Raw genomic sequence first — 27,125 nt, 5'->3', positions numbered from 1 at the left:
GACCATGCTGTTGCTTTGGTCTGGGGAAGGGATTGACATCTTGTTCACACACAAGCATTAGGGGGAAAAAAGAAAGCAAGAAACCCAACAAACAGCTTTTTCTTTAATGGAAGACATGAATGGGCATGTTGTTTGTAAAGGCAGTGTAGCCAGTTATGCAAAATTTTCATTATCTCAGCAACTCAGGGGCAGCCTCTTTGATGTGTTATCTGCCTTCATGCCCAGCGTGGCAGCAGAAATGGTGGTGTTAATGCACTAAATAATGCTGCTGCCGTATTATCACCTTGCTTTGTTGAAACAATAGCAGCCACTGTAGTGCCTCAGGTACCAGAAGACCAGCGCAAGGAGTTATTTTGAACCCTTTCCCATGACCTTTGGAAAATGGCTATGCAAATCTCATCTAGGTTCTTCCTTCCTTCCTGGCCTGTAAAAACTCTTTCCTGTAATCAGTCTTCTCAAATTATTTCTCTCCAAAGGTGTGAGCCCTGATGTGTTCGGTCTGGGGACAGGAATGCCCTGGGTATTGGGTGTGTGCTGCACAGAGGAGCATGTTGTCACAGCCACGCACCAAGAGTTCCCAGGTGCAGGACAGACAGTCTTGTGGCTTCTCCCCTGATTTGTGTCCAGATGCTGCTGGTCACCTACAGCCCACAGGGCAGACAGAACCCAAGCGCTCAAGACTGCCTCCTACCCCACCAATGCTTGAGCTACCAGCTGGGAGAAAGGGATGGGGTGGGGACCAAGACATGACAAACTTGCCAGGGCTGTATCATCTTTTGGAGGCAGGACACGGTCCCATGGGTGATGAAGGTCCTGTCCCCTCTGATACCCTTCCTGTGCCCTCGGAGCAGCTGGGAGGAGCTCAGCCCTCAGGCAAATGTGAGTATCAGTTTTACTCACATAAAACTGTTTGTGAGACAGTTTTATGTGAGTAAAACAGTTTCCACCCACAGAGCACTGCTGCTGATAACCGAAGCAGGGTGGCCGTTGTCTCCCTCCGCAGCAGCGGCATCGCCCCTGCGGCGAGCTCCAGCCGGCAGCGTGAGGCGGCGGCAGCGTGGCGGCTGCCAGCAGAGGGAGATGGCAGCCCACCGCCGGCTGCCCGGCTCCTCCGAACCTCCAAACCCGCCAGGCTGCGCTTGCAAACCTGGAGTTTCTGGTCCTCCGGATTTTCTGTTCCGCCAGTCAGCAGAGGTGCACCAGCACCTGCCCTTCTGGCCGTGTTCCTTCACTGCAGCTGAGTCCTTAAGACTCCACAAACTCAGAAGTTTGACAGTGCTGATTTGAAGGGTGGCATTTTGTGCAAGTATTTCCAGAACATTAATCCGAGGTGACTGCGAACACAGGCCCTTTCTAGCCTGAAAAGTGCTCTGCAGGTCAGAAGAATGCTGCCTGTTTGAGAGCACTCTTTGGGCTTCCGTGGGGCTCTTGTGCTTTCTTCCCCCTTTTCTTCATTAAGCAGAAATGGATTTTATCCAGACCACTTATTATGGCACCTAGTTTTGGTGTTAATCCTAGTTTTGCAGCTGATAGTCTGGAGGAGTGGGTTCTAGCAGCCTCGGTTGTCTGCGTTGGTCAGCACTCTACAGTTTAGGTACCTTTAGGCAGGCATCAGTCTTAATATGCCTCTGTGTCCTTTTTTCATGACAAGACTGTCAACCTGCCTGACTAGCATAACGATAGGTAAGGCTCAGCTTCTCTGAGCAGTGGCCCACAAGTGAAGAGCCTCATCCTGCAGCGGGATGGCGTTTTGCACGTTGCCCTGCAGAACTCCATGTTCCGTTCTGGCAGTGAGACAGCCGGTGAGCTGTGAGACTGCACTGTGACTTGGATGCCTTGCAAAGCTGTGGAACCAGGCTGCCTGCTTAACGAGCAGATACTGTGCCCGCTCGAGGCACGGGAACTGCTGGTTCGCTTTTCTCCCTGCCAGCACCACATCCCCATCTTCTGTCAGGTGCTCCATATCCCTTATCTCTCCAAAAGAGCTGAAGAAGTTACTGCAGGACTTCCCAAAGCAGACAGCCAGGAGCTCCCATGGGAAAAGAGGACATGTTCAAGGATAGAAAACCTACAGAAAATGTGTATACATAAGTTGGGTATGGCACATAGGAACCTTGCTGGGAGTTTGCAGGGGTTCAGATAAATACCTGTAACTGCTAGAGTCTCAGACTCGTAGGATGCATTGCTACCAATAAACGAAGCAGAGCCCAGGATCGTTCCCAGTTCCTGTTAAAGTGTTATGACAGGGCCTGGCCTGCTTTTTGTCTGTGCCAGACAGCAGTCTGGCAGAGTTTCCTGGGCACGTCTCTGGGGTGCGAACAGCAGGGACCATTCCTCACGGGCTGTTTGCAGGCAGCCAAGCTTGGAAACAGGCCTTTCCATGTCAGTTGGTCTCGGCACCTGGAAGTGTGACTGAGCACTTTTAATTTAATAGTACAGAGTCCCTGATAGCTATGGTAACAATGACTTTAAAAAGGAACAAAGCTTCTAGAGAAAACTTATCCTTAGGACAAAGCATTACATCTTGGGAACCTGTGTGATGGGTTACCTGTAGTTGTGTTAGACTGACAGCACTGCAGTTGTGATTTAATGTTGTTTTTTTAAATAAACACTCACTTTTTGGTCCTTTGATGCTTTTATAGGGCTGGGGAGCAGAGTATCATCGCCAAGATGTTACAAGCACACCCTGCTGGATTGAGATCCACCTGCATGGACCATTGCAATGGCTGGATAAGGTGCTGACACAGATGGGCTCACCTCATAACCCCATCTCCTCGGTCTCTTAAGAATCATCTCTAGAATTCCCTTAGGATGGATGCTATTGCAGGCAGTGGCTTATAGGATTTCCAGTGAACAGAAGCTTCTATATGTAGATGTATGTAGATGTAAATATATCTATACATAGTCTACTCGCCTTTTTTTTTTTTTTTTTTTTTTCATGCTACATTTTGTGGTTTCTAGTTACTCTGATGCCAGTACAATAAGTTTAGAAATTCAGGTATAGCATATCTGTTCTCTAGTACAAAATAAGCCAAATTCCTGCAAAAGTGTCAAACATGTCCTGTGAGCATCTTCATTCCCCAGCCGAGCCAGTAAACGGTGTGAATTCTTAGCACTTTCATGCAGATTCAGAAACCTGGCTGTAGCTGTTCCTAGTAGGTGAAATTCACCCCTCTGCAGGCAACCAAAGTCAGATCTCTACACCATTTATATCCGTTTTACATCCTAATTTCAGGTCTAAAAGAGGACCTTAGGTGGTGCACAGGACTTATGCATAGAGATGACTTTTATCCAGTGAACTGAAGGACTAAACTGCAATTCCAGTCTGTCTCCCTACTGCAAAGCACGATGGGCCAACAGGTCCTCTGAGGAGCTGAGGCACCCCTGTCTCCCGTAGGATTTAGTAGGAGGAGAGATCCCCTTGGGATACGTTCAGCACTGGAGCCTTATCAGAGCATTCTGGACACATCCAAATAGTCTGATACTGTTAACACAGTAGTGTACGGTACTGCTACACTGAAAAGCAACAAGCTCCTGAGAAAAAGGGAAAAAATAGAATTTGAAATATATACCTGTAAGTTTAAAAACTAATTAACTTCCAGTGCTTTTTTGCAAAATACATACATACTTGCATATGTATCCGGCATGTAAACTGAATCCTATCCAATATACAGTATTGATGTAGTTTGTTTTAAAGTTAGAACTGTCTGTAGTTAGACTACTGTGCTAATATCAAGGGTACGTCTAAAAGGGACTTAACTGTGATCCAGAAAAGGGAAATGAAGTGTGCATTGAAGAACCAAATAGTGACTTCATCATTTGTGTTGGGATAGTCTCTGTACTGGGAGCAGGAAGCCCCAATGCTCACAGGATGCCATGAGAAGGAGGTAGGAGTCAGCCACGTCCACCCGCTGTGCTGGGGCAGCGCTTAGGATCCCACTGCAAAGCTCAGGTTTGACAGAGGGGGCTTCCCTGCCAGTCACTTTGGACATCCCCATGCACGGTTTCTCACCTTAGACACAGGCTTCATCATTTGCAGTGTTTTTGCCTCGCCTGTAGAGGATGGCAAGGCAATGTAAGCCACAAACAATCAAAGAGTGAATCTGCGTGCAGAACATACTTTACAAGCTCCTTGTCTGTGGTCCTTCTGTAAGCAGGGAAACCTATTGTCCACACTCTCATCCACAGAGCCAGCCTTACAAAATGCTGTTCACTTGGAAACCTTTCCTGAGGAGGCAGGTGAAACTCTTATCACGCTTCGATGATCCCCATTACCTTGCGGAAAGGGTAGAGGACTATTTCTTTCCAGGCATAACAGTCCACTGAAAATTGTTTTGCTTTAAGGGTCAGAGAGAGTTGTAACTTCTCCAATCTCATTCCTCCTTAGAACACACCAGAAATACCCTGACAAGAAAAAAAAACCAAACCAATTTTACAGAATGTCTCTTTTCTTCTCACACAGTATCTGGTGCTACACATTTTACTGCATAATTAGAAGAGGATGCCTGAGATCTTGAGCTACATCACATATGCAAAGGAAATTACATTCACTTCAAGACTTTCGTGTGTTTTAGATGCTAGGTAATACCTGTTACAGGGTGGTAATTATGAACAGAGCAGAAGAATCAGTAAACTAGCAGGCTTACTTCATTCATGCGTCTTCAGCTGCCTGCAGAATTTGTAGGGCACAGAAGGATAAACTATCCAGTTTGAGCAGTAATAGCAAGTTGTATAGGAAATCTGAAAATGTGAAGAACCCTATTCTGTCACCATCTGACGTCAGCAGTGTCCCTGTAGGACAGGAAAAGCTTTACAGTCTCCTGCAGCAATGAAATCCAATAATGATGTTACACAGAAATTCCAGGCGTGCCATTTACTGTTCAGCAGACTTGAGAGAGATCAGTTTGGAAAAAGATGTTTCCCTCAGCTCCCTCTGTCATCAGTGTCACTGTACTGAGCATATACTTCATGTTTATTGCATCCTTTCTTCAGTAATTTCTCTGTGCTTTTTCATGACACTCATCCCTTTGCTTTCTCAGCAGCTAAGGACGGAGAAAATCACTTCTCCTGTCCAGGGTCTAGCTCTGTACTTTATCCTATATTCTTCCTTGTCTTTTAGGCTGAAACCTCTTTCCTCCTAATATATAGAGAAGCGTAGGGATTACTTTTAGACATTCCCAGCACTGTCATCTTCCTCACAGAGAGCAAAGCGGAGGTGTTCTGAGGTGCATCTGCTCTTGGGCAGCTCCAGAACCCAGTTTCCCACCAATGCTGTAGAGGAAAATTGGATGGCCAGTGAAGAGAAGCAGGTTCTTCTGGGGCATCGTTCGTTTCATCATAAGGCAGGTATTTCAAGTGAAATATGCTGCGCTCTGAGCATGCTTATGTCTTCCCATTGAGTATAAGGGGAACTCAGGGTCACCAGCTCAAATGTGGACTGCTGCATCAGACATATCCAAAATTAGATGAGGTGGGCCCCAGGGAAGATGTGGTGGTTTTCTCAGCCTAGTAATGATGCTTGGTCAGTGAGTGTCTGTGTTGTTTAAATGGAAGTTGGTAAAAAAGAGCAGTTTTTCCTTTCCTGTATGTCTACTTTTACAGTAATTCTCATACAAATAGGATTTAGCTTCAGTGCAGTCCACGCATCTCATTAAAGGTAGTCACCTTAATATTCCCATACTAGTAAGTGAAGAGGCATTTCTGGAGCATGGTTCTTCTGACCTGTTTAAAATGTCTGTATTAGGATGAGATGAATTTCAGCAAATTTAAATATTTGCTGGAATTTGGATCAAAGTGCCTGATTCTGGGCAATCAAAGCCAAGCGCCAGCTCAGAGTTAGCCTTTGGGAAGGTCGGTATCACAGTGTGAACTTACTTCCAATTTTGGTGGCCTCCAGGAACTTAGTGCACTGTATGAAGTGCTGTGCAAAGCCCAAGAGAAGGGAGAGCTCACATCCCAAGGGAGAAGTGGTAACAACGAATGAGGCAAACAAGTAAATTGGAAGATGACCCCTGCCCAGATGCAGTGATAAAAAGTAAGGCTAACAAACCATTTATTTCCCTTTCTTTTTGAACAAAGTCTCTCTTGCAGGCTTCTCTAGTACATGTGGATTAAATTTGGCTAAAAATCCAGGTTTCTCGTAAATTACAGCAATGTAACACTGTATCTTACTCTACTATCTCTCCCTTTTGGGAGGAGCTGTTTTCTGCTGAAAGGTCTTCATGAGCCTACCAACCTGTAGTCAATTTAAAGCCTTTAAATGTACTCATTAATACTCAAGCATTGGAGATAGTCTTCCTGAGACATTTAAAATTACTTAGAGGGAGACTACCTAGCTGAAGGCAGATTTTTTTCAATTATTTTTGAGCCATGAACAGTTCAAACCCTCTTGAAAGTTTCTGCAGAGACGTACCATGCATCAGTAGGCAGCAGTGGGAGTTTGGTCAGGCAGGGGCATAAAGCACATTCATCATGGTACGTAAGACCCTTGTTTTCCTACTAAGTGATCAAGAGGACTGCTTAATTGCTGCCAGTTCTTCAGCAGCGCCAGTATTAATGTGCCATTTGCATCCAGAGGTGATGGAGGCAAATCTAGCACCCTGACTGCACAGAGCCGTTCAGTGGCACTGCTGCTCTGACAGCTTGGTCCCCTGACCTCGCACTGTAACAGCTGATCAGGTGCGGTATAGAAGTGGCTGTAGCATTCAGAAGCACAGCGCGGGCTTTGCCTCCCCATCAGAGGCTACACCACAAGCGTCTTTACACCTTGTGAGAATTTCATGGTGTGCTGTGGTCAGGCTGAAGGATAACGTATCAGCAACACAAAGGGGGAACTGTGGGCTCAGGTAACAGCTGGAGTCGAAGAAATTCTTTCTGTGTCTCCAGCAGGTACCGTGTCAAGACTTTCACCGCCCTGAGCAGCCTTCTGTGACTGGTCCCTGCCTTGAGCAGGGCATCAGAATTGATGCCCTATGGACATCCCTTCCAATATACATTATTCTGTGGGTCTGTGCTGGGATTCAGACAACTGGTTGCCACAGGCAGGAGCTCTCTGTTAATAGAGACAGTTCCAGGCTGAAGCACATTTATCCTCAACTATTTCTGCATGCATTCAATGCAGGACAGAGTTACAAGGTATTAACGTTCCCTCAGCATAAAATCAACACTGCAAACATTTCTCACTGTAAACATCATCTCCACGACACAACTTTTAAAACGGAGAAAATCAGGCATTTGTGACTGTGACTACTTGATCTGCTTTTCTTGGCTTAAAATACTCAGCTGTAAGCTTTATGAATTAGAAAGTCTCACCAGTGACTGAGAGTTACACAAACAGCTGTATTTACAGAGGCAGCTCAGGCAGGGACTGACTGCTTCTTGGCTGGCTGGAAACGATTTATAAAGAAGCTTGATCAAGTTTAGTAACTTTGGAGAGATCTCAAGTATAAGGCCAATTTTATTGGCTCATTAGAGACATCTCTGGTGCAGCTATAGCTTTCAGGAATACCTGAGCACTACATAGTGCTCAGCACAGGAAAGAAACATGACATCCTCTGTACTACTCACCTCTCCCCCCAGCTCTTCATAACCTAACTTAGTAAAACCAAAACCAAACACAATAAAGAAAGATTATAATGAGTCTAGGGTAGAGTAATTAAATACCATTTTTCAAAGTTGAGAAGTACTGCCCAGAATTTATATTTATATCATCAGGAATGTGTTGAATGTAACATGTCCCATGTGCTCTCCAAGCCAGAGGTGAGAGCTGCTTGCTCTGGAGAAGCCCAGCGAGCTGGTTGTTACTTGAACATCTGAACCCAAGCCCTACTGGGTGAGTGCAAACCCCACTGAAGTTGAGAAGATTTTTATAGAGGACTTACAGTTCATGGTTGGTTTCAGTAGCCAGAGATGCTGAGAGGATGAAATAACTGGGGAGAAGGGAGCGTATGACCAGATATGCTCAGTGGTCATCACTGGAGGTATCAAGGCAGTACACGCTTGGGCAGCCATTGTGTTCACTAGAGCTTTTTACATTTATATCTAAACTAATCAAGACCCGTTTTAGGAGCTGCTTGGAGTACCACAGTCCTCAGTCTGGTGCTTCCCACACACAGCCTGGCTGAGTGTGCCAGCCTCCTGATTAAGCCATTAGATATGTTGGGGCAAACTGGTGGCCCACATGGTGCAGGGATTAGGCTCTGGTTGCAGTTGGGATCGCCTTGTGCCTCGCAGCAGGACTAAGAAGGAGTTCAGCTTTGGGGCAACTGTTCAAGGACACTGAGCACATCCAGTGTGTGCTCCTCAGAGAGAACTGCACTCTGAACAGAAACTGCACGACTGAAAGACATGGATTATACAGAGCGTCTACCTGGGAACTGCAATAAAGCAGCCCACTTCATGCATAGGTGGGAAATTGCAGTGCCTAAAGGAAGATGGAATCAGCAGGAGCCTTCACAGGGACCCCCTGTGTTATAAATCACATTTATAACAGGAACTAAGAATGGACAAGTGTGCTTCCCTGAGAGCGACTATGGTCAGGTCACTGTCAAGAAAGAGCCTGGCAGAGCTGGTCCCATCTTGCAGTGGGGAGAGAGATTATATGAGACTTTAGATCTGTGAATAAAAAGCTTCTCAACCTGCAGGATTCATTGTAGTCACTGAAACAGGACTTCTTCCTAATGACAGCTCTGGGACTACCTTTCTGCAAGGTACCGAAAGCCTGAGTGGGCATTTGGTCTTTGTTCAGTAGAGAGGAACCGCTTTGTGTCTCCAGTGCAGACAGACACTTCTGCATGTTGTGCACCAGCACAAAACACAGCCTTTGGTTTGTACCGATCATCTATTTATAGGGAGCTCCAGAATGATCAGGAGCAGCCAGAATCCTGTCACCTCTTCACCCCTGGGCTTTCCAAACAGCTTGCCCAGGCGTGCCTTACATTATATTGCCATACTGATGCCATACTTCCCTGCCAGGGAGGTAGGGCATATGGGAGTCCTGTCAAGGGGACACCTCCACTTGCACCTGGGCCATGCTTGCAAACTTGGTGCCTGTACAAATGATGAATCTCATTTGCAGGCCATGTCTTATGGAAGGTAGGCATAACCACTACACCCTCCGGAGTCAGCTACTCTTCCATTATAGCCAATGTGAGCATTTGCAGCTAATTGTGAACAATTTTTAGATCTTCAGTCATAGTGTTTTTATTATCCATGGATGCTGCTATCTTATATTCTGTGTTAGTATTCAAATAATATTGCATATGAATAGCATAGGAAGAAATAGACCAACCAGTTAATAATTTTAAATACAGACCTCATCAGCAAAGAAAAGCTAGAAAAAAACCTGGTAAAGTCTGACCCCTTGCACTTTCACAGTAGTGAGCACATCATGTTTCAAAGTGGTTTTTTGATGCTAAAGTGTGTGTTAAATCTTATTCACAGTTATGTCCATGAGATGCTTTGCAAACGAGAGCAAGGGAACAAACATAATAATGAGCAGAGATAATGCACATTCAGACAAATTTTCTTCACTTACTCAAGCAATTGGAGTTTTTATTTATAATACTCATTAAATGTACCGCAGCATACTTTCTGCAGATAAGTCAGTGTCAGCAATTTAAACCCTCATTTCAATATTGCCTTTGCAATATAAATGGGGCTGAGAAGTGAGACAAGAAGGTGAAGAAACAAGCCTTTTTGTGTGGATCAATGAAGCCATAAGGTTGCATACTTCTATGCAGTCAAGGGGCCAAAATGGTGGATTCAAGCAAAGTGTGGCGTTACGTATGAGCTATTGGTCTGGTGCAGAAAAGCACCATGAATCTACATAGATTTAAGAGTGTTGCTTCTGTCTGTGAACAATTCTGACCTCTCTCCTCCACCAGAATCAAAGCAAAATGTCAGCACTATCCAAAAGGAAGTATTATTCACAGGTAGTGATACTCGGTAAACCAGCGTAGATCGCTGTATAGAGAACACTCCCTGGACTCTTTGCCTCTTGAGAATGAAAAAAACTCCTACATGCTTAGTTTCAGGAGCCTGAGAGATCAGGGCAGCGCAGAGTCCTCTGATCAGCCCCAGAGTACTCTGTCCCATGCCCTGTCGTATCAAGAAAGATAACTCAACTGCTAATGAAGTGGACATTTTCACAAGCATTCCTCCTGCTGCATTTGACTTGAGGCATTCTAAATCTAACATATTTAGTCTGATGTTTGAACAATACACTTTTTAACACACTCCATTTTCTTTGGCTGGAATTATTCTATTGTAAAAGGGATTATTCATGTCTTGTGTTTTACTGTTAATAAAGATATTTCTGATTTAAGAGCTCTTTCCCTTGTTGTCTCCCATTTTTCACTTTGAAAGAGACTGGCCCTGGAAAGCTGTAGGTCCCAGCCTGATCACCAGTGACTTTGTGAACCAGAGCATTTAGAAAGCCTTTATTCATACAAGTCAGTCTTAGGCAAGAGGAATATGCAATTTCACTAAGTGAATAATGGGATGAAGCAACACTTCCAGCAGAATGGGATGCTAGACACTATAAAATGGATTGAAAATTAATACAGCATAAAATCTGCATGTTATAAAACACGCATCCCTCACTGTCCTGTGGTAGAGTTGAAGACTGAAGAGGCTGGTTCAGCTTGCTTTTGAAGGAGACAGCCCTGATCCAGAAGCCCTAGCTGTTGACCAGACTGACATTAGTGGGAAAAGAGACTTGCAGCTGCACAGGTCTGGAGCTGCTCAAGGAAAGAGAGAGATACAGTGAGAATGTACTGTTACAGAAGCCAGGTTTTAACGTTCCCAAAATTCAGATTTTGTTCTGCAGTAAGAGAAGCAAGGGAGTAGAAGACATAATGGTTTTGGAGCATGGACACTGCTGGTGACTTAGGAATCCCATCTGACACTCGGCCCTAACAGGCCAGGCCTGTTACCCAGCTCATCTCCAGATATCTGCACCAGCCTGTCAGGTACCACTAGCACAGACCACCAGAAATACAGTGTAGAGGACTGAAGGCAGTGGGTTGATCAGCACTGGTAACATGCAGCTGTGGCATTGCCTCAGCGATTGACATGGATGATGTGCAGATGTAGCTCGTTCTGCTAAGCAGTTAAATAGTCCTAAGGACTGTGGGAGAGGGGGTTGGGTGGAGGAGGGGGAGGGTGGTCTGGCCTCTGGAGCAAGGAGAAACAGCAGGGCCAGGGGAATCTGACTGAAGGTAAAGCCTTGTTGCAGCCTGATAGTTTGCTTGTGCTGCAACAATTGGTGCCCAGTGTGAGGCTGACTGAGTTGGACTCTGACTACAGCTGGTGCCCAACATAACTGAGACAAGCTGAAGAACCTGCAACCCATAACAGACACCATGAGGTGAGCTGTTGCAACGAATTGGTATGGGTATATTGCAATATTTGTTGTCTGTCTTGACTGAAATTGCAACTTTTGGTACCCAATGTAGATGGGGACTAATTGATATGGGTACAGAAGAAGAAAATTCCACTTTAACAATGCTTATAGATAAAGAAGTGTAAAGTATAATAAGGCAATAAGAACTTTGCTAGGCTGGTACAAAAAAAATGATGTGCTGTTTATGCTGAAAAATGTCTCTAGTGTTCAGACATGGCAAAATGCTGGAAAATTTCTTTTTGAGGCTGCCTCAAGGGGCAATGAAACTGCAACAACATTGCTAACAACATGGAGATTAGTCTTAGACCTGCTAGAACAACTAAATGTGGACAGGGAGACAAATTCTGTATTTTCAATGCTTTTGGAAATATTTGAAAATAGAGGTGTAGAATATGACAAAATGGCAATAAGAATTCTGCTAGTGTAGTGTAAAATGTATGATTTGCCAGTTACAGTGAAAAAGGTTTTCAGCATTCAGACACAGCAAAGTGTTGGAAAGGTACTTTTTGAGGCTGCTTTGAGGGGAGACAAAATTGCCACAGCTTCGTTAACAGCATGGAGATTGTTCTAGCAAATCTATGATCAATCAGATGTGGACAGAAAAATAAAGCCTATATTAACAATGCTAATAGAAATATTTGAAAATAAAGGCATAAAGTATGATGAGATGGCAATAAGAACTCTGCTAGGGTGGTGTAAAAGGAATAACTTGCCTGTTACAGTAAAAAATGTCTCCAGCATTCAGATATGGCAAAGTGCTAGATTGTTACTTTTTGGGGCTGCCACGAGAGGGAACAAAATTGCTACAACATCATTGACAACATGGAGATTGGTCTTCTATTTACTAGAATGATCAGAAGCAGACAAGGAGGCAAAGGCTGCGGCTGAAATAGCCACATCCCTGGTTGCAGAGATGATGCCCAATAAGGTACTTTCAGCACCACTGGATTCTCTGCCATCACCTGATTCACACAGTCGGGGCTGGCAGGAGAAGCAGAGCAGTGCCGGGTCAAGTGGGCAGAGTCTGTTCCCTTTGGGGCAGCAGTGAGATCCGGTCATCGTCCCATTGCCTGTCTGTGATCCCAAGCCATCTGTGATAGGTTTATCAGAGGAGACCTTGGGTCATGTTCAACAACCAGTCCAAATTACAACATTGGGACCAGATCCTGCCAAATTCTGGAAAAAATGTGGGAGCAAGCACTTGCAGAAGGGGATATCCATGCTGTAACCACCATGGGGGCAGGGTGTTAGCCTGCCCAGTGCTTTGAAAGGATGGTAAAGCTCCCCCCAAGTGGGAACCTTTCAACTGAGGAGTGATAAAGCTAAGATCAACCTGTATACAGTATGGAATAGGCTCACCTTACGCTCAATTGTTATGTAGCATTTTCACAGCAGAGCTTACTGCTCATGATTGCTGTTCAATTGCACAAATTATATTGACCCTTATGCAAATATTAATGTTTGAGTCAAATTGGAGGTGCTTGGCAAACAAGCAATCACTGATGAATTTAGAATACCCCCAGGATGATCCACATTTTGTGGCAGGGATTCCACAATTGATGGGGGAGGCTCCAGTTAACTCTGCTCAGTTACAAGCTCGCTTACATCCTTTAGTCCTGCAGCAGGGAAAAGAATTGGCTCTCCAAGCTTTATTGCAAGTTCCGGATCATGGCACTCCACAACAGTCATGGACCACAATAAAACAAGGCCCATGGGATTTAATTACCTGTGGATGAGGGTATGCTTGTCTCCACAGATGCAGGGCTGTGGTGGCTTAAGCCTCTTTTAGACCCTAGAATTGACAAGAGGACATCAGATATTGGCTGTTCCACAGACCCCTTGGGAGGAGAGTCACAACATCTGCGTGACCCTGATGCAGAGGCTGAAATCAGATGTAGCTTTGTGCCTCAACTCAACCTGAACAGCCTTCCCACATACCCTGCCAAGGGCCCTACAATAGATGATAGACATGGTTCTTTTTGGTTAAAAATGAAAAGGGGGAACTGTAGAGGACTGAAGGCAGTGGGTTGATCAGCACTGATAACATGCAGCTGTGGCCTTGCCTCGGAGGCAGTGGGTTGATTGACATGGATGATGTGCAGCTGTAGCTCATTCTGCTAAGTGGTTAAATAGCCCTGAGGAGTGTGGGGATCAGATGGAGGAGGAGCAGGGTGGTCTGACTTCCTCTCTGGAGGAAGGAGATACAGCAGACAGTAGAATCTGACCAATGCTAAAGCCTTGTTGCAGCCTACTAGTTTGATTGTGCTGCAACAATACAGGACAGATGTGCACAGTGATGTTCAGCACAGTGCAGCTCATCTTCAGCAAGTTTCATTTCTTTTGAGGTAACAAACTCATTCAGCGCTGTCCTAACAAGCACTCCCTGTGTCCCTTTTCTACTTTGAGGGTTTGTTGGGTTTTTAAAATACATTTAATCATAACTGTTCACCTAAATACTTTCATAAGCTGACCATTTAAACCAAAAGCAAATACTTTATTCTACAATATCAGCTCATTACATTTTCACATATAGTCTCTGACACACTGAAAAAAGTAATATGATGTTAGTTAAAGCTAAAGTAACTTTCTGTAAGAAGAGCCTTGGAACACAAAAGTTTTAATGCCACCTAGTCACAGCTAGCTATTTGAGTATAGAAAAAAACCCAACCTAACAACATACAAATCTAACAGAAAAGAACAGGCTTTGGTTTTGTTTTTTTAAAGAAAAAAAAAAGATTTTACTCAAACACTTATTGGTCCAGAACTGTTGATACAAAATTTTGATTTTTTTAAAAAGCAACTTTGACAATGCAAAATTCAATAAATCCCTACTGAACAAATTCTATACATACACAAAGCACAGCTTGTAAAAATTCGTAAGACTAACAAATACTCCTGAAGAGAGATATAGTGGATCAAATTGCTGCAACATCCAAGTAATACTTCAATAAGTACCCCACACCATTCAGATAACCTCTGTTCAGAAATGTGGTTTAATACACAACTTTGTTTTAAAAACAAGATGTGGGATTCAACACTTACATAACACAGTGTTTAGATTCTTAACACAATCAATTGCAAGTCCATCTGAATTGCCTGAAAACCTGCAGTCTAACACTTGTTGATTATATATCAGTTGTCTTGATGGAAGAATTTGAACTATGCTCTTTTTTTAGAGGGCAAAATCTACATAAAGGAAAATAATGCACAATTACATTTTAGGTTTTGGATGCATTTGCTATTAAAAGTTAAAAACTTTTAACATTTAATGTAGTCACTTAAAATGAGTGATACTCTTATCTGTAATTAAGTTATATTTCACATATCAGAGGTTGGTCCTTACAAATAACTCCACAAAACAAGTCCCAACTCTGTCGTGTATGTGCCACCTAATTCTTCTCTAAAGCTTTTTACCATTTATCTCTTTTGGAACTTTTAAAGGGAAATTATTTTACGTGCTTTACAATGCAGACAATGAGTATTTCAAACATGTAGATAATTAATACATAGCAGGAGGATCACCTGATTTGCACTTTTCTGAGCCACTGGATCAACTTCTTGATGGCATATTGTCTTTGCCTTTAGTGCAATATTCTACTGGACATAAGTTTCTCATATCCCTGAGCAATCGCTGTTAGGTCATGCCACCAGACTGGCTCAAATTCAGGACTTTATTTCACAACTTCCATAGAAAGTAACTGACTTCCTTCAATGATTGTCATCAAAGAGCGACTTTGTTAAACAGTAAATCCTTACATAGAAAAAATGTTAATTTCATGGAAGACTTTGGTAGGAGAAGGGTGTACAGCTAAACATTACTAATAAACAAATTTCTACTTAAAAAAAATCAAACATTAAAATGAAGTTTTAAAAAGAATCAAAAAATAGACTCCTCCAGATTTCCTCACAAGTTTGCAGACACCCAAGCAGCTCAAAGCCTCAAAAGTGCAAACAAGAAACAGGTAAAATACACAACAGCAGCAACTTTAGTTTTTCTTTAAACACTGCGATTCTTTGTATTTATATAAAATACACATTCTGTTTGTCCTTCAGCACCAGACTCATCTGCAGGTCACTGATCTGATTACCCAGGTGCTCCTTGAAACTGTTGCTGCCTTTGTTCCAAAGCCTGCTGACTTAACAGTTGCTGTTGTTTCTGTAGAAACTGCACTACTTCTGGACTTCTGAGCAGGGACTGCAAGAAAGAGAAAGCAAACTTTAAAGAGCTCCCATATATTAAATAGCTATGATAGTGACTATAATATTTTTCCATTAAATCAATTTGTCCATTACCCATTGTTGTGGTCTAACTTCCATAGGCAACTAAGCATCACACAGCCTCTTGCTCAGTCCCCCCTCAGTGGGACCAAGCACTGCTCAGCAATAACTAAAACATCAATCACTGTGTTATCGACACTGTTTTCCATCACAAACTCAAAACATAGCCCCATACAAGCTACTGTGAAGAAAATTAACTGTATACTAGCTCAAACCAGTGCACCCATATAAATAAGAGTTCAATTAAATGCTGAAGAATTACAAAACATGCTCACAAAAAATATCTAGAAACTGTTTCAGGACACCAGCAGGTTACCCAGAAGCAACATTCATACACATCCTGAAAGCAGATTCAGAATGTAAAGAACAGATAATATTGCAAAAATCATCAAGAGAGCAAACAGATGTGATCTACTGACATACTGAAAACAAACTCTTTTCAATTGTGCTTCAGTTTTGGTCCACTTTCTACATTTCCCATCAAAGACAGCTCAAACACTGTAATAAATAAAATACTGTAATTCTACAGCAAAACTCATGTGCCTGTCAGACTCAAACATCTGGACAATGCTCTTAGTCACATGGTGTAGTTTTAGTCTGTTCTGTGAGGAGCAGGGAGTTGGACTCAGTGTCCCTTACTAACTTGAGACACTCTGGGATTCTATGTTCATTGAATGTTCAGTAATTTCCCAATATTTCAAAACAGCAGCCCAGCCACAAGGAATGCGTTAAAACCCAAACCTATACCTTCAGTCAAAAGGCAAAATGTCTAAAACTACTGGCATCTGGCCTAAACAGTTGCAGTCTGTGATCCAACTCCAGTTGTTCACTCTCATTCCTGGAGGGTGGCAGCACAAGTGTTTGTAAAGGTCAAATGGCAAATCAGGTTGGGAATGGATCATTCCAGAAACTAATGCTGGAAAAGGTTATTTTTCAGCTGAATTAATTCCCTAGGCTGCTTGCTCATTATGCATGGTTACTTCACTGATGCAACCAAAGAAGTACTGCAACTCTGTAACCCCGATTTACATTCAAAAGGACCAGCAACTACCAGGGCAGGGTCTAGAACTTTATGCTTTTAGGGGCAATTCTGCAGATGTTTTAATTGAAAACAACCATTCCGCATAACTCACACCTACAGCAGCACTGAACAGGTAAGATTAGTGAATCGGCCACTGAAAGCAGCTACTAATAACAAACAAGCTCACCGAACAGATGGGCAGCCACCTTTTCCTTACTGTACATTAGCTTTATCGAGTCACTTCACTGCACAAGGTAGTTCTGCAGTAAGTACTTCTTTATCTGCTGCTGGTTTATGACATTAAGGTGCTTCAGATTCTCTATCCACAACTTGCTGCTTCTCAGCCCCTTGCCTCTGTTTCTATATCTTTATCCAGTGCAAGCTCCACATCCAGATGGATCACCACCAAAACCTCTCCTCACAGAGATTAATCACGTGCAAGAAACATATGAGTGAGCACAAAGGACTTGGCACTTCTAAGTGATAAACCTGCAGGCAGCTACCAGTGACATGCAGTAACTTTCACGTGCAGGAACAAGAGGTATGGAACAGACTTGGATGCAACAGGCCATGACAGATCTTTCTGGGTCACCATAAAACCCTCAGGCCTTGTGCTGTGTAGATAGGCACAAAAGAAAGAAGACATTCTAGAAGAAATAATGCTGAATGACAGAAATCGGGACAGAGCCGAGAAAGAAGCAAGAATGAGATCAAAGAGAATCTGAAACTCACTTCACCAGAACACTGCAAGGAAACTTCAGTTCTTGAAGAGCTTTAACATAACTCTGTGCAAAAGTTCTCAACATCTATTTAAAGAGCTTCTTGCTACTCTATTTCTAGAAAAAATGATGTTTCATTAATAAAATACCTTTCAAGTTAAATTAAAAGCCACTTAAATAGAAACAGACAGGAAAGGGTACAACAATTCTGTAAGCGAGACATGAAAAACAACAGATAACGTGAAAAATAAACTCCATAGTTCATTATCTTCTTCTTGTAAAAACTGAAGAGCTACAGATACTCCTCTGAGTTCTGGTCATAATCATTAAGTAAGTGCTATACGATTGTGAAAGAATTCAAGAAAATAAATCTATATAGCCGTATACTTAAGACTAATGTTTCTCTAAAGACTTTTCAAATTTCTGAACAAGCACTACAGCACTTTAATGAGGATTATTAAATTGTTTTGCATAGATAACAGAGAACAGGCAAACAGTCCCATTAGCTTCTGGAGAAAGGAGACTGTCAAAACCAGTAACATACAAAGTCGTAATGAAGAAGCCAAAGGAAAAGTACTGAATTATTTCCCTTCCCTGGGCTTAATTCTTTAAATAAAGGAGCAACAAGTGTTTAAAAAAACCCCTTACAACACATGCCATTCATGCAGCCTACAAACATTACAAGTCATACTGCTTGCTTACATAGCTTGTTTTATCAACGTATATGCAATTTTAAGTGTGATATGATACATCTACAACTTTTAAAACACACTACAGTAATTACAAGCTTTCATCAGACCTAAAGTCCATGTGTTGATCTATTTAACGCTTTACAGAAAAGTTGGTTTAACAAGTTAAAAACATCTCAAGTTATACTACAAGCATTATCTACCCTAACGACATAACCGCATCTATTTAGTACTATCAAAATACTCTAGTTAATGTGGCACTGATCATTAAATTTAGTCATCTTAGTATTCTTCACAGAGGCAGACACACACATCTGCTCTGCAGCATATTTTAAATTTGAAAATACACGTAGTAAGTGTATGATCATTAAACTGATTTTCACCTTTCACAAGGGTGACAGTTAAACATTGTTACACTGCCTTTAATTATGTGAGTTCAAAACCTGCAAGAAACAAAACTTACCAGCCTCTTTTTATTCAATACTTGTTCTAGAAGAGTAGGTCTTGCTGGACGATCTCCAATGGATCCTGTTCTCTGTTTTGTAACAGAAACTGAACCTTCAACACTATCCTGCACATGAAAGAAAATAAATAGAGAAGACTATAAACCCTGATACAATCATACATTTATTTTTCACAACAGAAAGTCACAAGAGTAAAAAACATTTGCCTCATTAATCCGCAGAGGAAAGGAACAGCACAAGAATAGAAATGTATCTATTCAAGAACTGGCATCTTCTTTCCATGTTATTTTCACAATTTCACCAGTCACAGTGAAGCAACGCAGCTGAGTTAGCCTTCCAAATTGCAAAAATAACCAGGTTACTACAGCTAGTTGATGGCTTGAATTTATTTGATTGCATCTTTTAAAAATGAAGTAATTCACAACAGCTCAATCTCCATCTTGTGGAAGTGAATGATACTTAACGTAAGCAGTTGGGTAGGAATGACAATAATACTTTTAATAGCCAAATAAAACCCCACATACTTCAGAATACTATTATGAAGTCACCAAATCCACAGACAAGAGACAGTAAAATCTACATTTTTTTCTTTGTAAGTTTATTCTGTTCCTCGTACAATCACCAGTCATACGAATTAGACTGTCTTCTAAACAACCTGGCTCTATAATTTACTGTAGAGAAAAGATTCGTGGTTTGGAAAATTTCAAGCAATGTTGATTGCTGTGTATTAAATTCACAACTTGGTAACACTTCCATTTACCTGATGGTAAGTGTCAAGCAACAAAACCACCACCACCAATAAAGTTATCCCAGTATCTTTTACTTCAATCCTGTAAACAGAAGTAAAAAATGAAGCTTCTATTTCAAATCTGACTCTGACCTCACAAGACAACAGTATCTTGTGGGGCCTTGATAGGCACCACTGTAAAAAAGCACACTAAATTTAGCACTAAATATCCTGCCTTCTTCTGCAAGTTCAGGCCTTAATTCCATAAGATTCAGAGCAACCTGCACTTGCAGAAACCGGGAGAAAATAACCTACTCTCTTTCAACATGCAATAATCACTGTTTCATGTTACAGATCAAAAAGTCTTAACCCCTCACTACATCAAATGCAGCAATTTTACCCTCCTCCTACACTGTCCCCTTTTCTGAACTAGTGCAAGTATTCATCATGAACTGAGCATGATAGATTATTAGGAAAGGAAGAGAGAAGAGGGAAAACCAACCTGGTATATAAATCTAGAATTCACCTACATCTTGAATACTGTGAGCAGTTTCCGCTCTCTCACCTAAGAAGCATAGCTACTAGAACTAGAGAAGATATATAGAATGGCAACAAGGATGATGAAAGTAGGTAACTTTTTACTTGGAAACAAGCATGCTATGCATTTTCACTCTGAGAATGAAATTACTTAAGAGTAAGCCTACCAAGTAAGTGTCACAAACTGAACAGGAAGAATTAGTTGATCACTGTATCTTCTAATGTAACTAGCAAATTAAGTTGGCAGCAATCAGGTTCAAAACCAAGAGGGGGATCATTCGAACCAGGCTGCAGACCTGAAGAAGCTATCAGAATGTAATTGATTCTGAGAGTTTACAAGGATTCAACAAAAATCCAAAGTAGCACACGGAACAAACTTCATTTAAGTTACAGAATACATCAGAAGACTCACACCTATCTCAGCAAGTCCTTTGAGCTGAAAGAGAAGAAAGCTGGGAGAATATTCCCTAGTATCATCACATACACTTGCCTTTTTCTTATGCACCTGCTTCATGGCAGCTTTTGCAGCTAGACAGAAAAAAAAAAAAGTTCTTTGGTGTGACACCCCGTACTGTTACTATTAAATTTATATGAAGAAAAACTGAAAAATGCAAAGGGTTTTGATGGTTAGTTTGCAGTTAGATCAGTTCGCAGTCACACAACTCCAGAGACAGCTGTGCCAACAAAAATGTGTTGCTTTTAGCAGCAGTGCCAGGTAAAGAGTTTTTTCTTTTGACAACCGCTGTTTTATACTCCTTTCAAGCACAAACTAGCCAGCACCTTCAAAAGTAAACCCACTCCCCTCTCTCTAGCTCATCCAAATACAAGATCTTAAATCTAACTCAGTACAAGCAACCATCAATCAGAAACTGTGTTACTGTGGCTGAGTCACAAACTGTAGGAAAAAAAACACCTAAAAACTTGAACATCGGCAGCAGTTCTCCTGCTGACTGTATTTTCCCATCTAAAAAATACACAGAAGTTTATGAAAGTAAGTATGAACTATCAGTGGTTTAAATATTTAACTGCCATTTTATATATATATATATATATATATAAAATAATCAAGTATTTGAAGAACCTGCAACGGATTTTTATACACAATATAATCTGATACCCAACAGCTGTTGTGATTTTAAAACCCTGCATTTCAGTACCAGCTGGGCAAGCAGACTGACATCGCTCTTGGATCTGTACTTTCATCTTTCCTTCTGCGAAATAAGCACAGGCTGCACGGCACGGTACCTATCAGCAAGAACATTTTACCTGCAGCGCTCTGGTATTGCTGTTAAGTTGCTACAATTTATATCAGAGAAGAAAAAAGAAACGGGGTTTGCTTTGACACCAGAGGAAGAGTGACCTCCAGGGCTGCCCTGGATTTCTGCCCTTCCCTCTGGACAGCAAGGTCCCACTCCGTCTGGCAGACGCCGGTTTCCCACGGCACGCCCCCTCCCCCGGGTGACACACGGCGCCCGGGCTGCCCCCGTCCCCCCGCCCGCCCGCCGGTGCCTCACCTCGGCCCGCGGGCCGCCCCCCGCGGCGGCCGCCCCGCCGCCCCCCAGGGCCTGGTCGCTCTTCTTGCGCTTGTACTTGTCCTTGTAGATCTTGTTGCGGTGGCGCTTGCACATCCAGGGCTTGCGCTGCTTCACCACCTGCGTGGTGGTCTCGCTGCAGCCCTGGTAGGTGCAGCTCTTGCAGCCGCCGCCCGCCGCCGCCGCCGCCGGCGCCTCCTCCTCCTCCAGCTCCTCCGGGCTGGCCGTGCTCTCGCCGCCCGCCGCCTCGCCCTCCTCCCCCGCCTCCACCTCGCCGTCGCCGGCCCCCCCCAGCTCGTAAAACAACATGAGGCCGCCACTACCGGAGGGCGGCAGCGGCGGGTCGGCGCTCGGGAGCGGCAGCACCCCCCCCGCGGCCCCGGCCGCCGCCTCCTCGCCGCCGCACGGCTGCATCACGAGCAGCGCCAGCTGCTGCTGCTGCGGCGGCGGCGGCGAGGAGGAGGCGGAGGAGGGAGCGGCGGCGGGGCTGGCCCGCAGGGCGCCGGTAACCGAGCCCGCCGCGCCCGCCGGCGCCTCAGCCCCCAGCCCCGCCGCGCCGCGCGCACCGCGCATGTGCCGGCGCCGCGTCGCGGGGGGAGGCGAGCGCGCGGGCTGCGCGTGGCCGGGGCGCGCCGGGCGGGCGGGGTCACGTGCGCGGCGGTGCTGAGGGGAAGGGGCCGCGCGCGGCGCCCGACATGGCGGCAGCGGCGGGGCGGGGGCTGCGGGACGGTGCCGTGAGGCTGCGACAGCGCCGCCCGCGTGAAGCCGTCGCGGCTTCCCATGTGCAGGGACCGCCCCGTGCCCGTGTCGCGGCAGCCGGCGTGGCTTGGCGCTGCCGGCCTGCTCGGGCCCCGGCCTGCTGCTGTCCCCTGATGGCTGTCCGGGTCGAACCCGACCGGGCGCTGGCCCTGGGCTGCGCTGGTGACCTTGCTCGCCAGCCCCTTGCAGCTGCGGAACCGGGACCTGGGGGTGCAGTTTGGTTTCCTCTCCCACTTTGCCTTTTTATTGTGGCCGGCCTGCTGTTGCCCTGTAGCTCTCGGTTTGCTGCTCGTTGTCCTTCCTTTCCTTCGCTGGAGTATCGATTCTGCCCACAGCTCACTTCTTCGTGGCTCTTTGGACACTTTTTCCCTATTACAAGGTTCATCTGAGCAGCTAAGACCATCTTCACCGTATTTGTGTCACCTCAAATGCATTATTCCTAAGTAAACATCTACTATGAAAAAGTAAATGAATGCTGTATATGTAATCTTGGCAATTTTTTACTCCTCAATCCAGTCCTTTTTTTTTTTTTTTTTTTTCTGCAAAATTCTTACATTTTATTCCAAGAAAAAAGTTGCTTTGTAATGCAACTGTCCTACCTACCTTCAGTTTTCCTCATACTTCCTTCTCCTGTGCCACACTGTCCTGGTTTCAGCTGGGATAGAGTTAATGTTTTTCTTCTTAGTAGCTAGTACAGTGCTGTGTTTTGACTATGATGTGAGGTTGATAAAACACTGATGGTTTTAGTTGTTGCTAGGTGATGTTTATACTAAATCAAGGACTTTTGGGTTCCTTGGGCCCTGCCAGCCAGAGGCAGGGGGACACAGCCAGGACAGGTGACCCAAACTAGCCAGAGCGGTATTCCATACCATATGATGTCATGCTGAGTATATAGGCTGGGGGAAGGAGGGGAGGACATTCAGAGTGATGGTGTTTGTCTTCCCAAGTAATCGTTACACCTGATGGAGCTATCCTGGGTATGGCAGAACACCTGCCTGCCCATGGGTAGTGGTGAATGAATTCCTTGTGTTGCTTTGCTTGCGTGTGTGGTTTTTGCTTTACCTATTAAATTGTTCTTATCTCAACTCAGGAGTTTTACATTCCTTTCTGGTCCTCCTTCCCATCCCTCTGAGTGAGGGGGAGTGAGCAGGCAGCTGCGTGGTACCTGGTTGCTGGCCAGAATTAAACCATGACACGCAGGCACTGGGTTTTCCTCGCTCCTGCAGAGAAGTCCCACTGACCTCCATCCCCCTGATCACCTGCTGTTTGCCCACCTCCATTTTTCTTGCCTCCTTACTCCTGGTGGGTTCTTGCCATTCTTGTTGCACACATTGGTTCATCCCATATTAAACAACAGCCCTGACTCCCGTTTGTTCTCTGGCAATTGCCACAGCTCCCTTTTCCTGTCATTAGGGTAAATGATTATGCTGTTTACAGTTGTAGCCATTTGTTTTCACCCTTGATCACATCGTAATACAGTTCTCCAGCATTTGTCAAAATACCTAATGACATGAGATAGTCCTAGGCAGATCCCAGAGAACCGGGTAACTGTCCTCATTGCATTTGACCCAGCAGTCACTTTTAACACAGGTGAGATGACACCCAGTTCTACTGTTTAAACTGGAGTTCCAGACTATTTCATCAGTGGAGACTTACTTTCCCCACACCTGCCTCGATGTCTTTTCATCTTTGCTACAGCCATGCTGGGATGATTTACAAGACCCTCTCTTTTGGACTCAGCCTTGCATCTGTGCCAGTAGTGAAACATATAAAAATTACGTGTAGCCTTGTTGTTCTACCTCTTACCTCTTCAGATGTGAGCTCCTTGAGGCACAGGTTTTCAGCAGATGTTTCTGTTTTTTTCACATTGTAGTTCCATTGAAATAATTTTAGTTTGTGGTTTTGGTAGGGTTTTATAGTTTTTGTGCTTAAAATGCATCTTGAAAGAATGCTTACTTAAAATTCAAAGTGCTCCTGACATTAATTATAATAAAATCCAAAATAATAACAAAGCAAAACCAACAGCATTTTTCTCCAGTCAAACTCCCTGCAGATATCCACACCATAAATAATTAAAATGCAAATAAGAAATGGGAAGCTGATGCACTTTATGTCCCAGGAAGAACTGTTGCTTGTGCCCTCCTCCATCATTACTCTGAAGCCGCACCAAGACAGCTGGGTTTGGCACAGGCCAGTCAGATTAGTAGATTGAAACAGTTCAAGGCTAAATGTGAAAATTATTTCTGGAGTGAAGGTTTCCAAGCAAATGTTCTGCTGGAAATTCCCTCTCTTTTTGAATCAGTTGAATTCAGCCTCAGACACCCTGGTAACACATGGAGGTCTCATTAGAGAGTGTGCCTGGAAGCAGACTTCAACACCTTAGTTCTTGTTTTCCTCATCTAAGGAAACAACAAAAAAATCCAGAAAACTAACAATAACTTACAAAGATATTGAGGGTGTTAATTAATTAGCAAATCTATTTGATATTTAATGAGCCCCTCACTGGACTGCAATGTGAAGTATTATCCAAGTATTTTTAGCTCAGAACCTTATCATCTGCTTGCTTGAAGGCGTAGAAACATAAATAGGAATTAAATTGGTTACAACTAACAAATAAAGCCCCTCTTAAAAAAGCTACCATTTTTTTTTTTCTGCCTGGTTTGCTCAGAAAAGAGACATTGTGATGGAAAAGAAATCAAGCAAAGTATTAGTTTCCTTGGGCTGCACTTCTGGCAATCCAGCTCTTGGGGATGGAAGGTCATGTTTGGAAAATTTTGTCACTAGTCTATACATCATTGCCATGCATCCAGGAGCAGCTGCACCATGTTTTGCCTTGCCAGGTACAATTAAGAGGAGATGCCAAATATGATTACTGAAATCTAATAAATTCATTTGTCCTTAAGCTGACAGCTTGTTTTTTAAATAGATTCTGTAATTTTCTGTTCTCTTTCATTTGTGTTTGTGAAGTAGTTAATTTTAATGTTCTAGATTTCTGTGAAGTTCTTAATAACCAATTCTTAACTGACCTGGGAAACAACATGTATTTAAAAAACAGATGCAGGATAAGATTCAGGGAGGTAATCATCATTGGAGAGGCTGATCTGTCCTACGTACAGACTAAGACATTGCTAATGATTATAGCTGTGGTAATATTTTCAGACCGTGAAAGCTATTTCAGCATTTTCCTATGAGTGATGATACGAATTCTGTTCACTCAATATCTGTCTGTCTGTCTGTTACACAGAAGCACATTTGCCTTTATCATGTTTTTGAAGAGCGCAGGCCATACTAAGAAATTCTGTGGGAAGTGGGACTATGGAATTCATACATCTAGTGCTGTGGTATCCCTGCAAAGAAAGCATAATCTAAATGCAAATTATCTTGTAAACTTACTGCTCTGTTATAAAATGAAAAGGTCAACTCAAGGAGAGCATGAGTTTTTAACACAGATGTGAAAGGTACTTGAAAGATGCAAGGGAATGAAGGCTGCTGGAGGAACTTGAGAACTAATTTTTAAAGCACGTCTCGTTAGAAACAAGATTTGATGCAGGAATCAAAATGCAAGTATATACTCAAGAGAGATCTTTCTACTTTATTCTACCTCTTACTGCGTAGCAATCTCCCCATTTTATTCCTCCTACCTGCTCTTGGGGTTCCAGACAAGTTGCAGAGTGATACAGTCATGGAAAGGTTCAAACGTTCAGCAGCCTCAAATCAGATCTCTCAAAGCAAGGTGAAGTGCAAAACGATCAGTATGCTCACCGATACAGATTTCCAGGTGACAGTGAGTGCTGAAGTCTTACCATGAATAGCAAAGCAAATAACTTTAAGCTACTGTAGTCAGTTTATTAAAACTTGCTTTTCAGATAAGTGCACAGAAGTTTGATGACAATTTTATAAAATCTTATAAACACCCCTTTTTATAATATCCAAGTATTTCTGTTTCCCAACAATACTAGGAAGTCAGAAATTTATTGGGCTTTATGAATTACAGACAAATTTATTTTTGCAAATCATGGAAATTAAAGCCTCTTAAATAAGCAGAAGTTTGGTTTGCATATGGATATATATTCTGGTTTTAGTATATGCATGACATAAAATGGCTATCAGTAATGGGTTTCTTGTCCCAGACCCTTCTCATTTTGCATGGTTACCTTTGTCCCATGACAACAGATAAATAAGTCTGTTGAAAGTAAGTCTCCCTTTTCATCTATTTACATTTAATTAGACATATAAATAAAAATAACAACTGGAATGCAATAAAAACAATAAAAAAATAAAGCTGCATGAAAGTGTGCAGGACAGGAGTTAGAATATGCCTTGAACCTCGCATTGGACATTTATTAACCCCTGTGCTCTCAACAGCTTTAATTACTAGAACACTTCTAAATCTCAGAACAGTGTGTCTTTGATGCCCTTTCCAGTTGCTGAAGTAGACTGTATCTGGAGCCCATTTTGTTAGTCTATGTGATTTCCATTCACAGTGAATGGATGGGAGATCATTCCTTTTAGCACCTCAGCAGGACCAGTGTCATTCTGAATATTCTCCCCCTATGTAGAGCCAGCATCCTTGAATGTGTCCTGAGATGTCTCCTATTCCGTGTGAGTCATGATATACACCTTTGTGGCATGAAACAGTTATCATCTTGGCAAAGGTGAGTACCTGCTAATTCTAGTTATTACTGTTTCACAGATTGATTCACTCTCAGTCTCAATAATTTGATTCAGGCCTACTTTAAAATAACATCTCTATCCTTATAGCTAAGAAAGCGTGAATAATGGAGAAGAAAATTCCTTACTGTAGCAAAAGTAAGCATAGTCACTCAGCTTAATGAAGCGGTAAACATAAGTAATGGGATAAATTTACAAAAATTAAAAAAAAAATGTAATGAGCTCAGCTTCGGACTATGAAATGTACTCTTTCAGTAGAAATAACAAGAACCTCACTTATTAAGAAAGTTAAAACTAGATGGAAGCAAAGCTCTAGGTAAGGGA

The 27,125-nt window shown here is 43.1% G+C and overlaps 2 protein-coding genes across 4 annotated transcripts in view; one reads left to right on the top strand and one right to left on the bottom strand.

The window, feature by feature from the left end:
* The window catches only part of SMAD9 (SMAD family member 9), a 43,363-nt gene extending 33,039 nt beyond the window's left edge, over positions 1–10,324 (top strand). For both annotated transcript variants that reach the window (XM_056328010.1, XM_056328009.1), the window contains exon 7: positions 2,643–10,324. In XM_056328010.1, coding sequence (XP_056183985.1) covers positions 2,643–2,786 — 144 coding nt within the window. In that variant the 3' untranslated portion in view covers positions 2,787–10,324. The remainder of the gene's footprint in view (positions 1–2,642) is intronic.
* The window catches only part of RFXAP (regulatory factor X associated protein), a 249,255-nt gene extending 226,885 nt beyond the window's left edge, over positions 1–22,370 (bottom strand). The window contains exons 1-3 of one of the 2 annotated variants that reach the window (XR_008820113.1): positions 21,354–21,971; positions 18,575–18,682; positions 14,661–15,599 (exon numbers count right to left, since the gene is read on the bottom strand). Coding sequence is in view for 1 of the 2 variants with exons in the window: in XM_056328016.1 (XP_056183991.1) it covers positions 15,489–15,599; positions 18,575–18,682; positions 21,354–21,944 (810 nt within the window). In the remaining variant the exon portion in view is untranslated. Of the gene's footprint in view, positions 1–13,886; positions 15,600–18,574; positions 18,683–21,353 lie in introns of those variants that run through there. The other variant, XM_056328016.1, reaches the window with a different exon arrangement.
* Between the last annotated feature and the right edge of the window lie 4,755 nt (positions 22,371–27,125).

This window comes from Falco biarmicus, chromosome 2, assembly GCF_023638135.1.
Source record: "Falco biarmicus isolate bFalBia1 chromosome 2, bFalBia1.pri, whole genome shotgun sequence".
Taxonomy (NCBI): Eukaryota; Metazoa; Chordata; class Aves; order Falconiformes; family Falconidae; genus Falco; species Falco biarmicus.
This window is presented reverse-complemented; position numbering and strand designations above follow the sequence as displayed.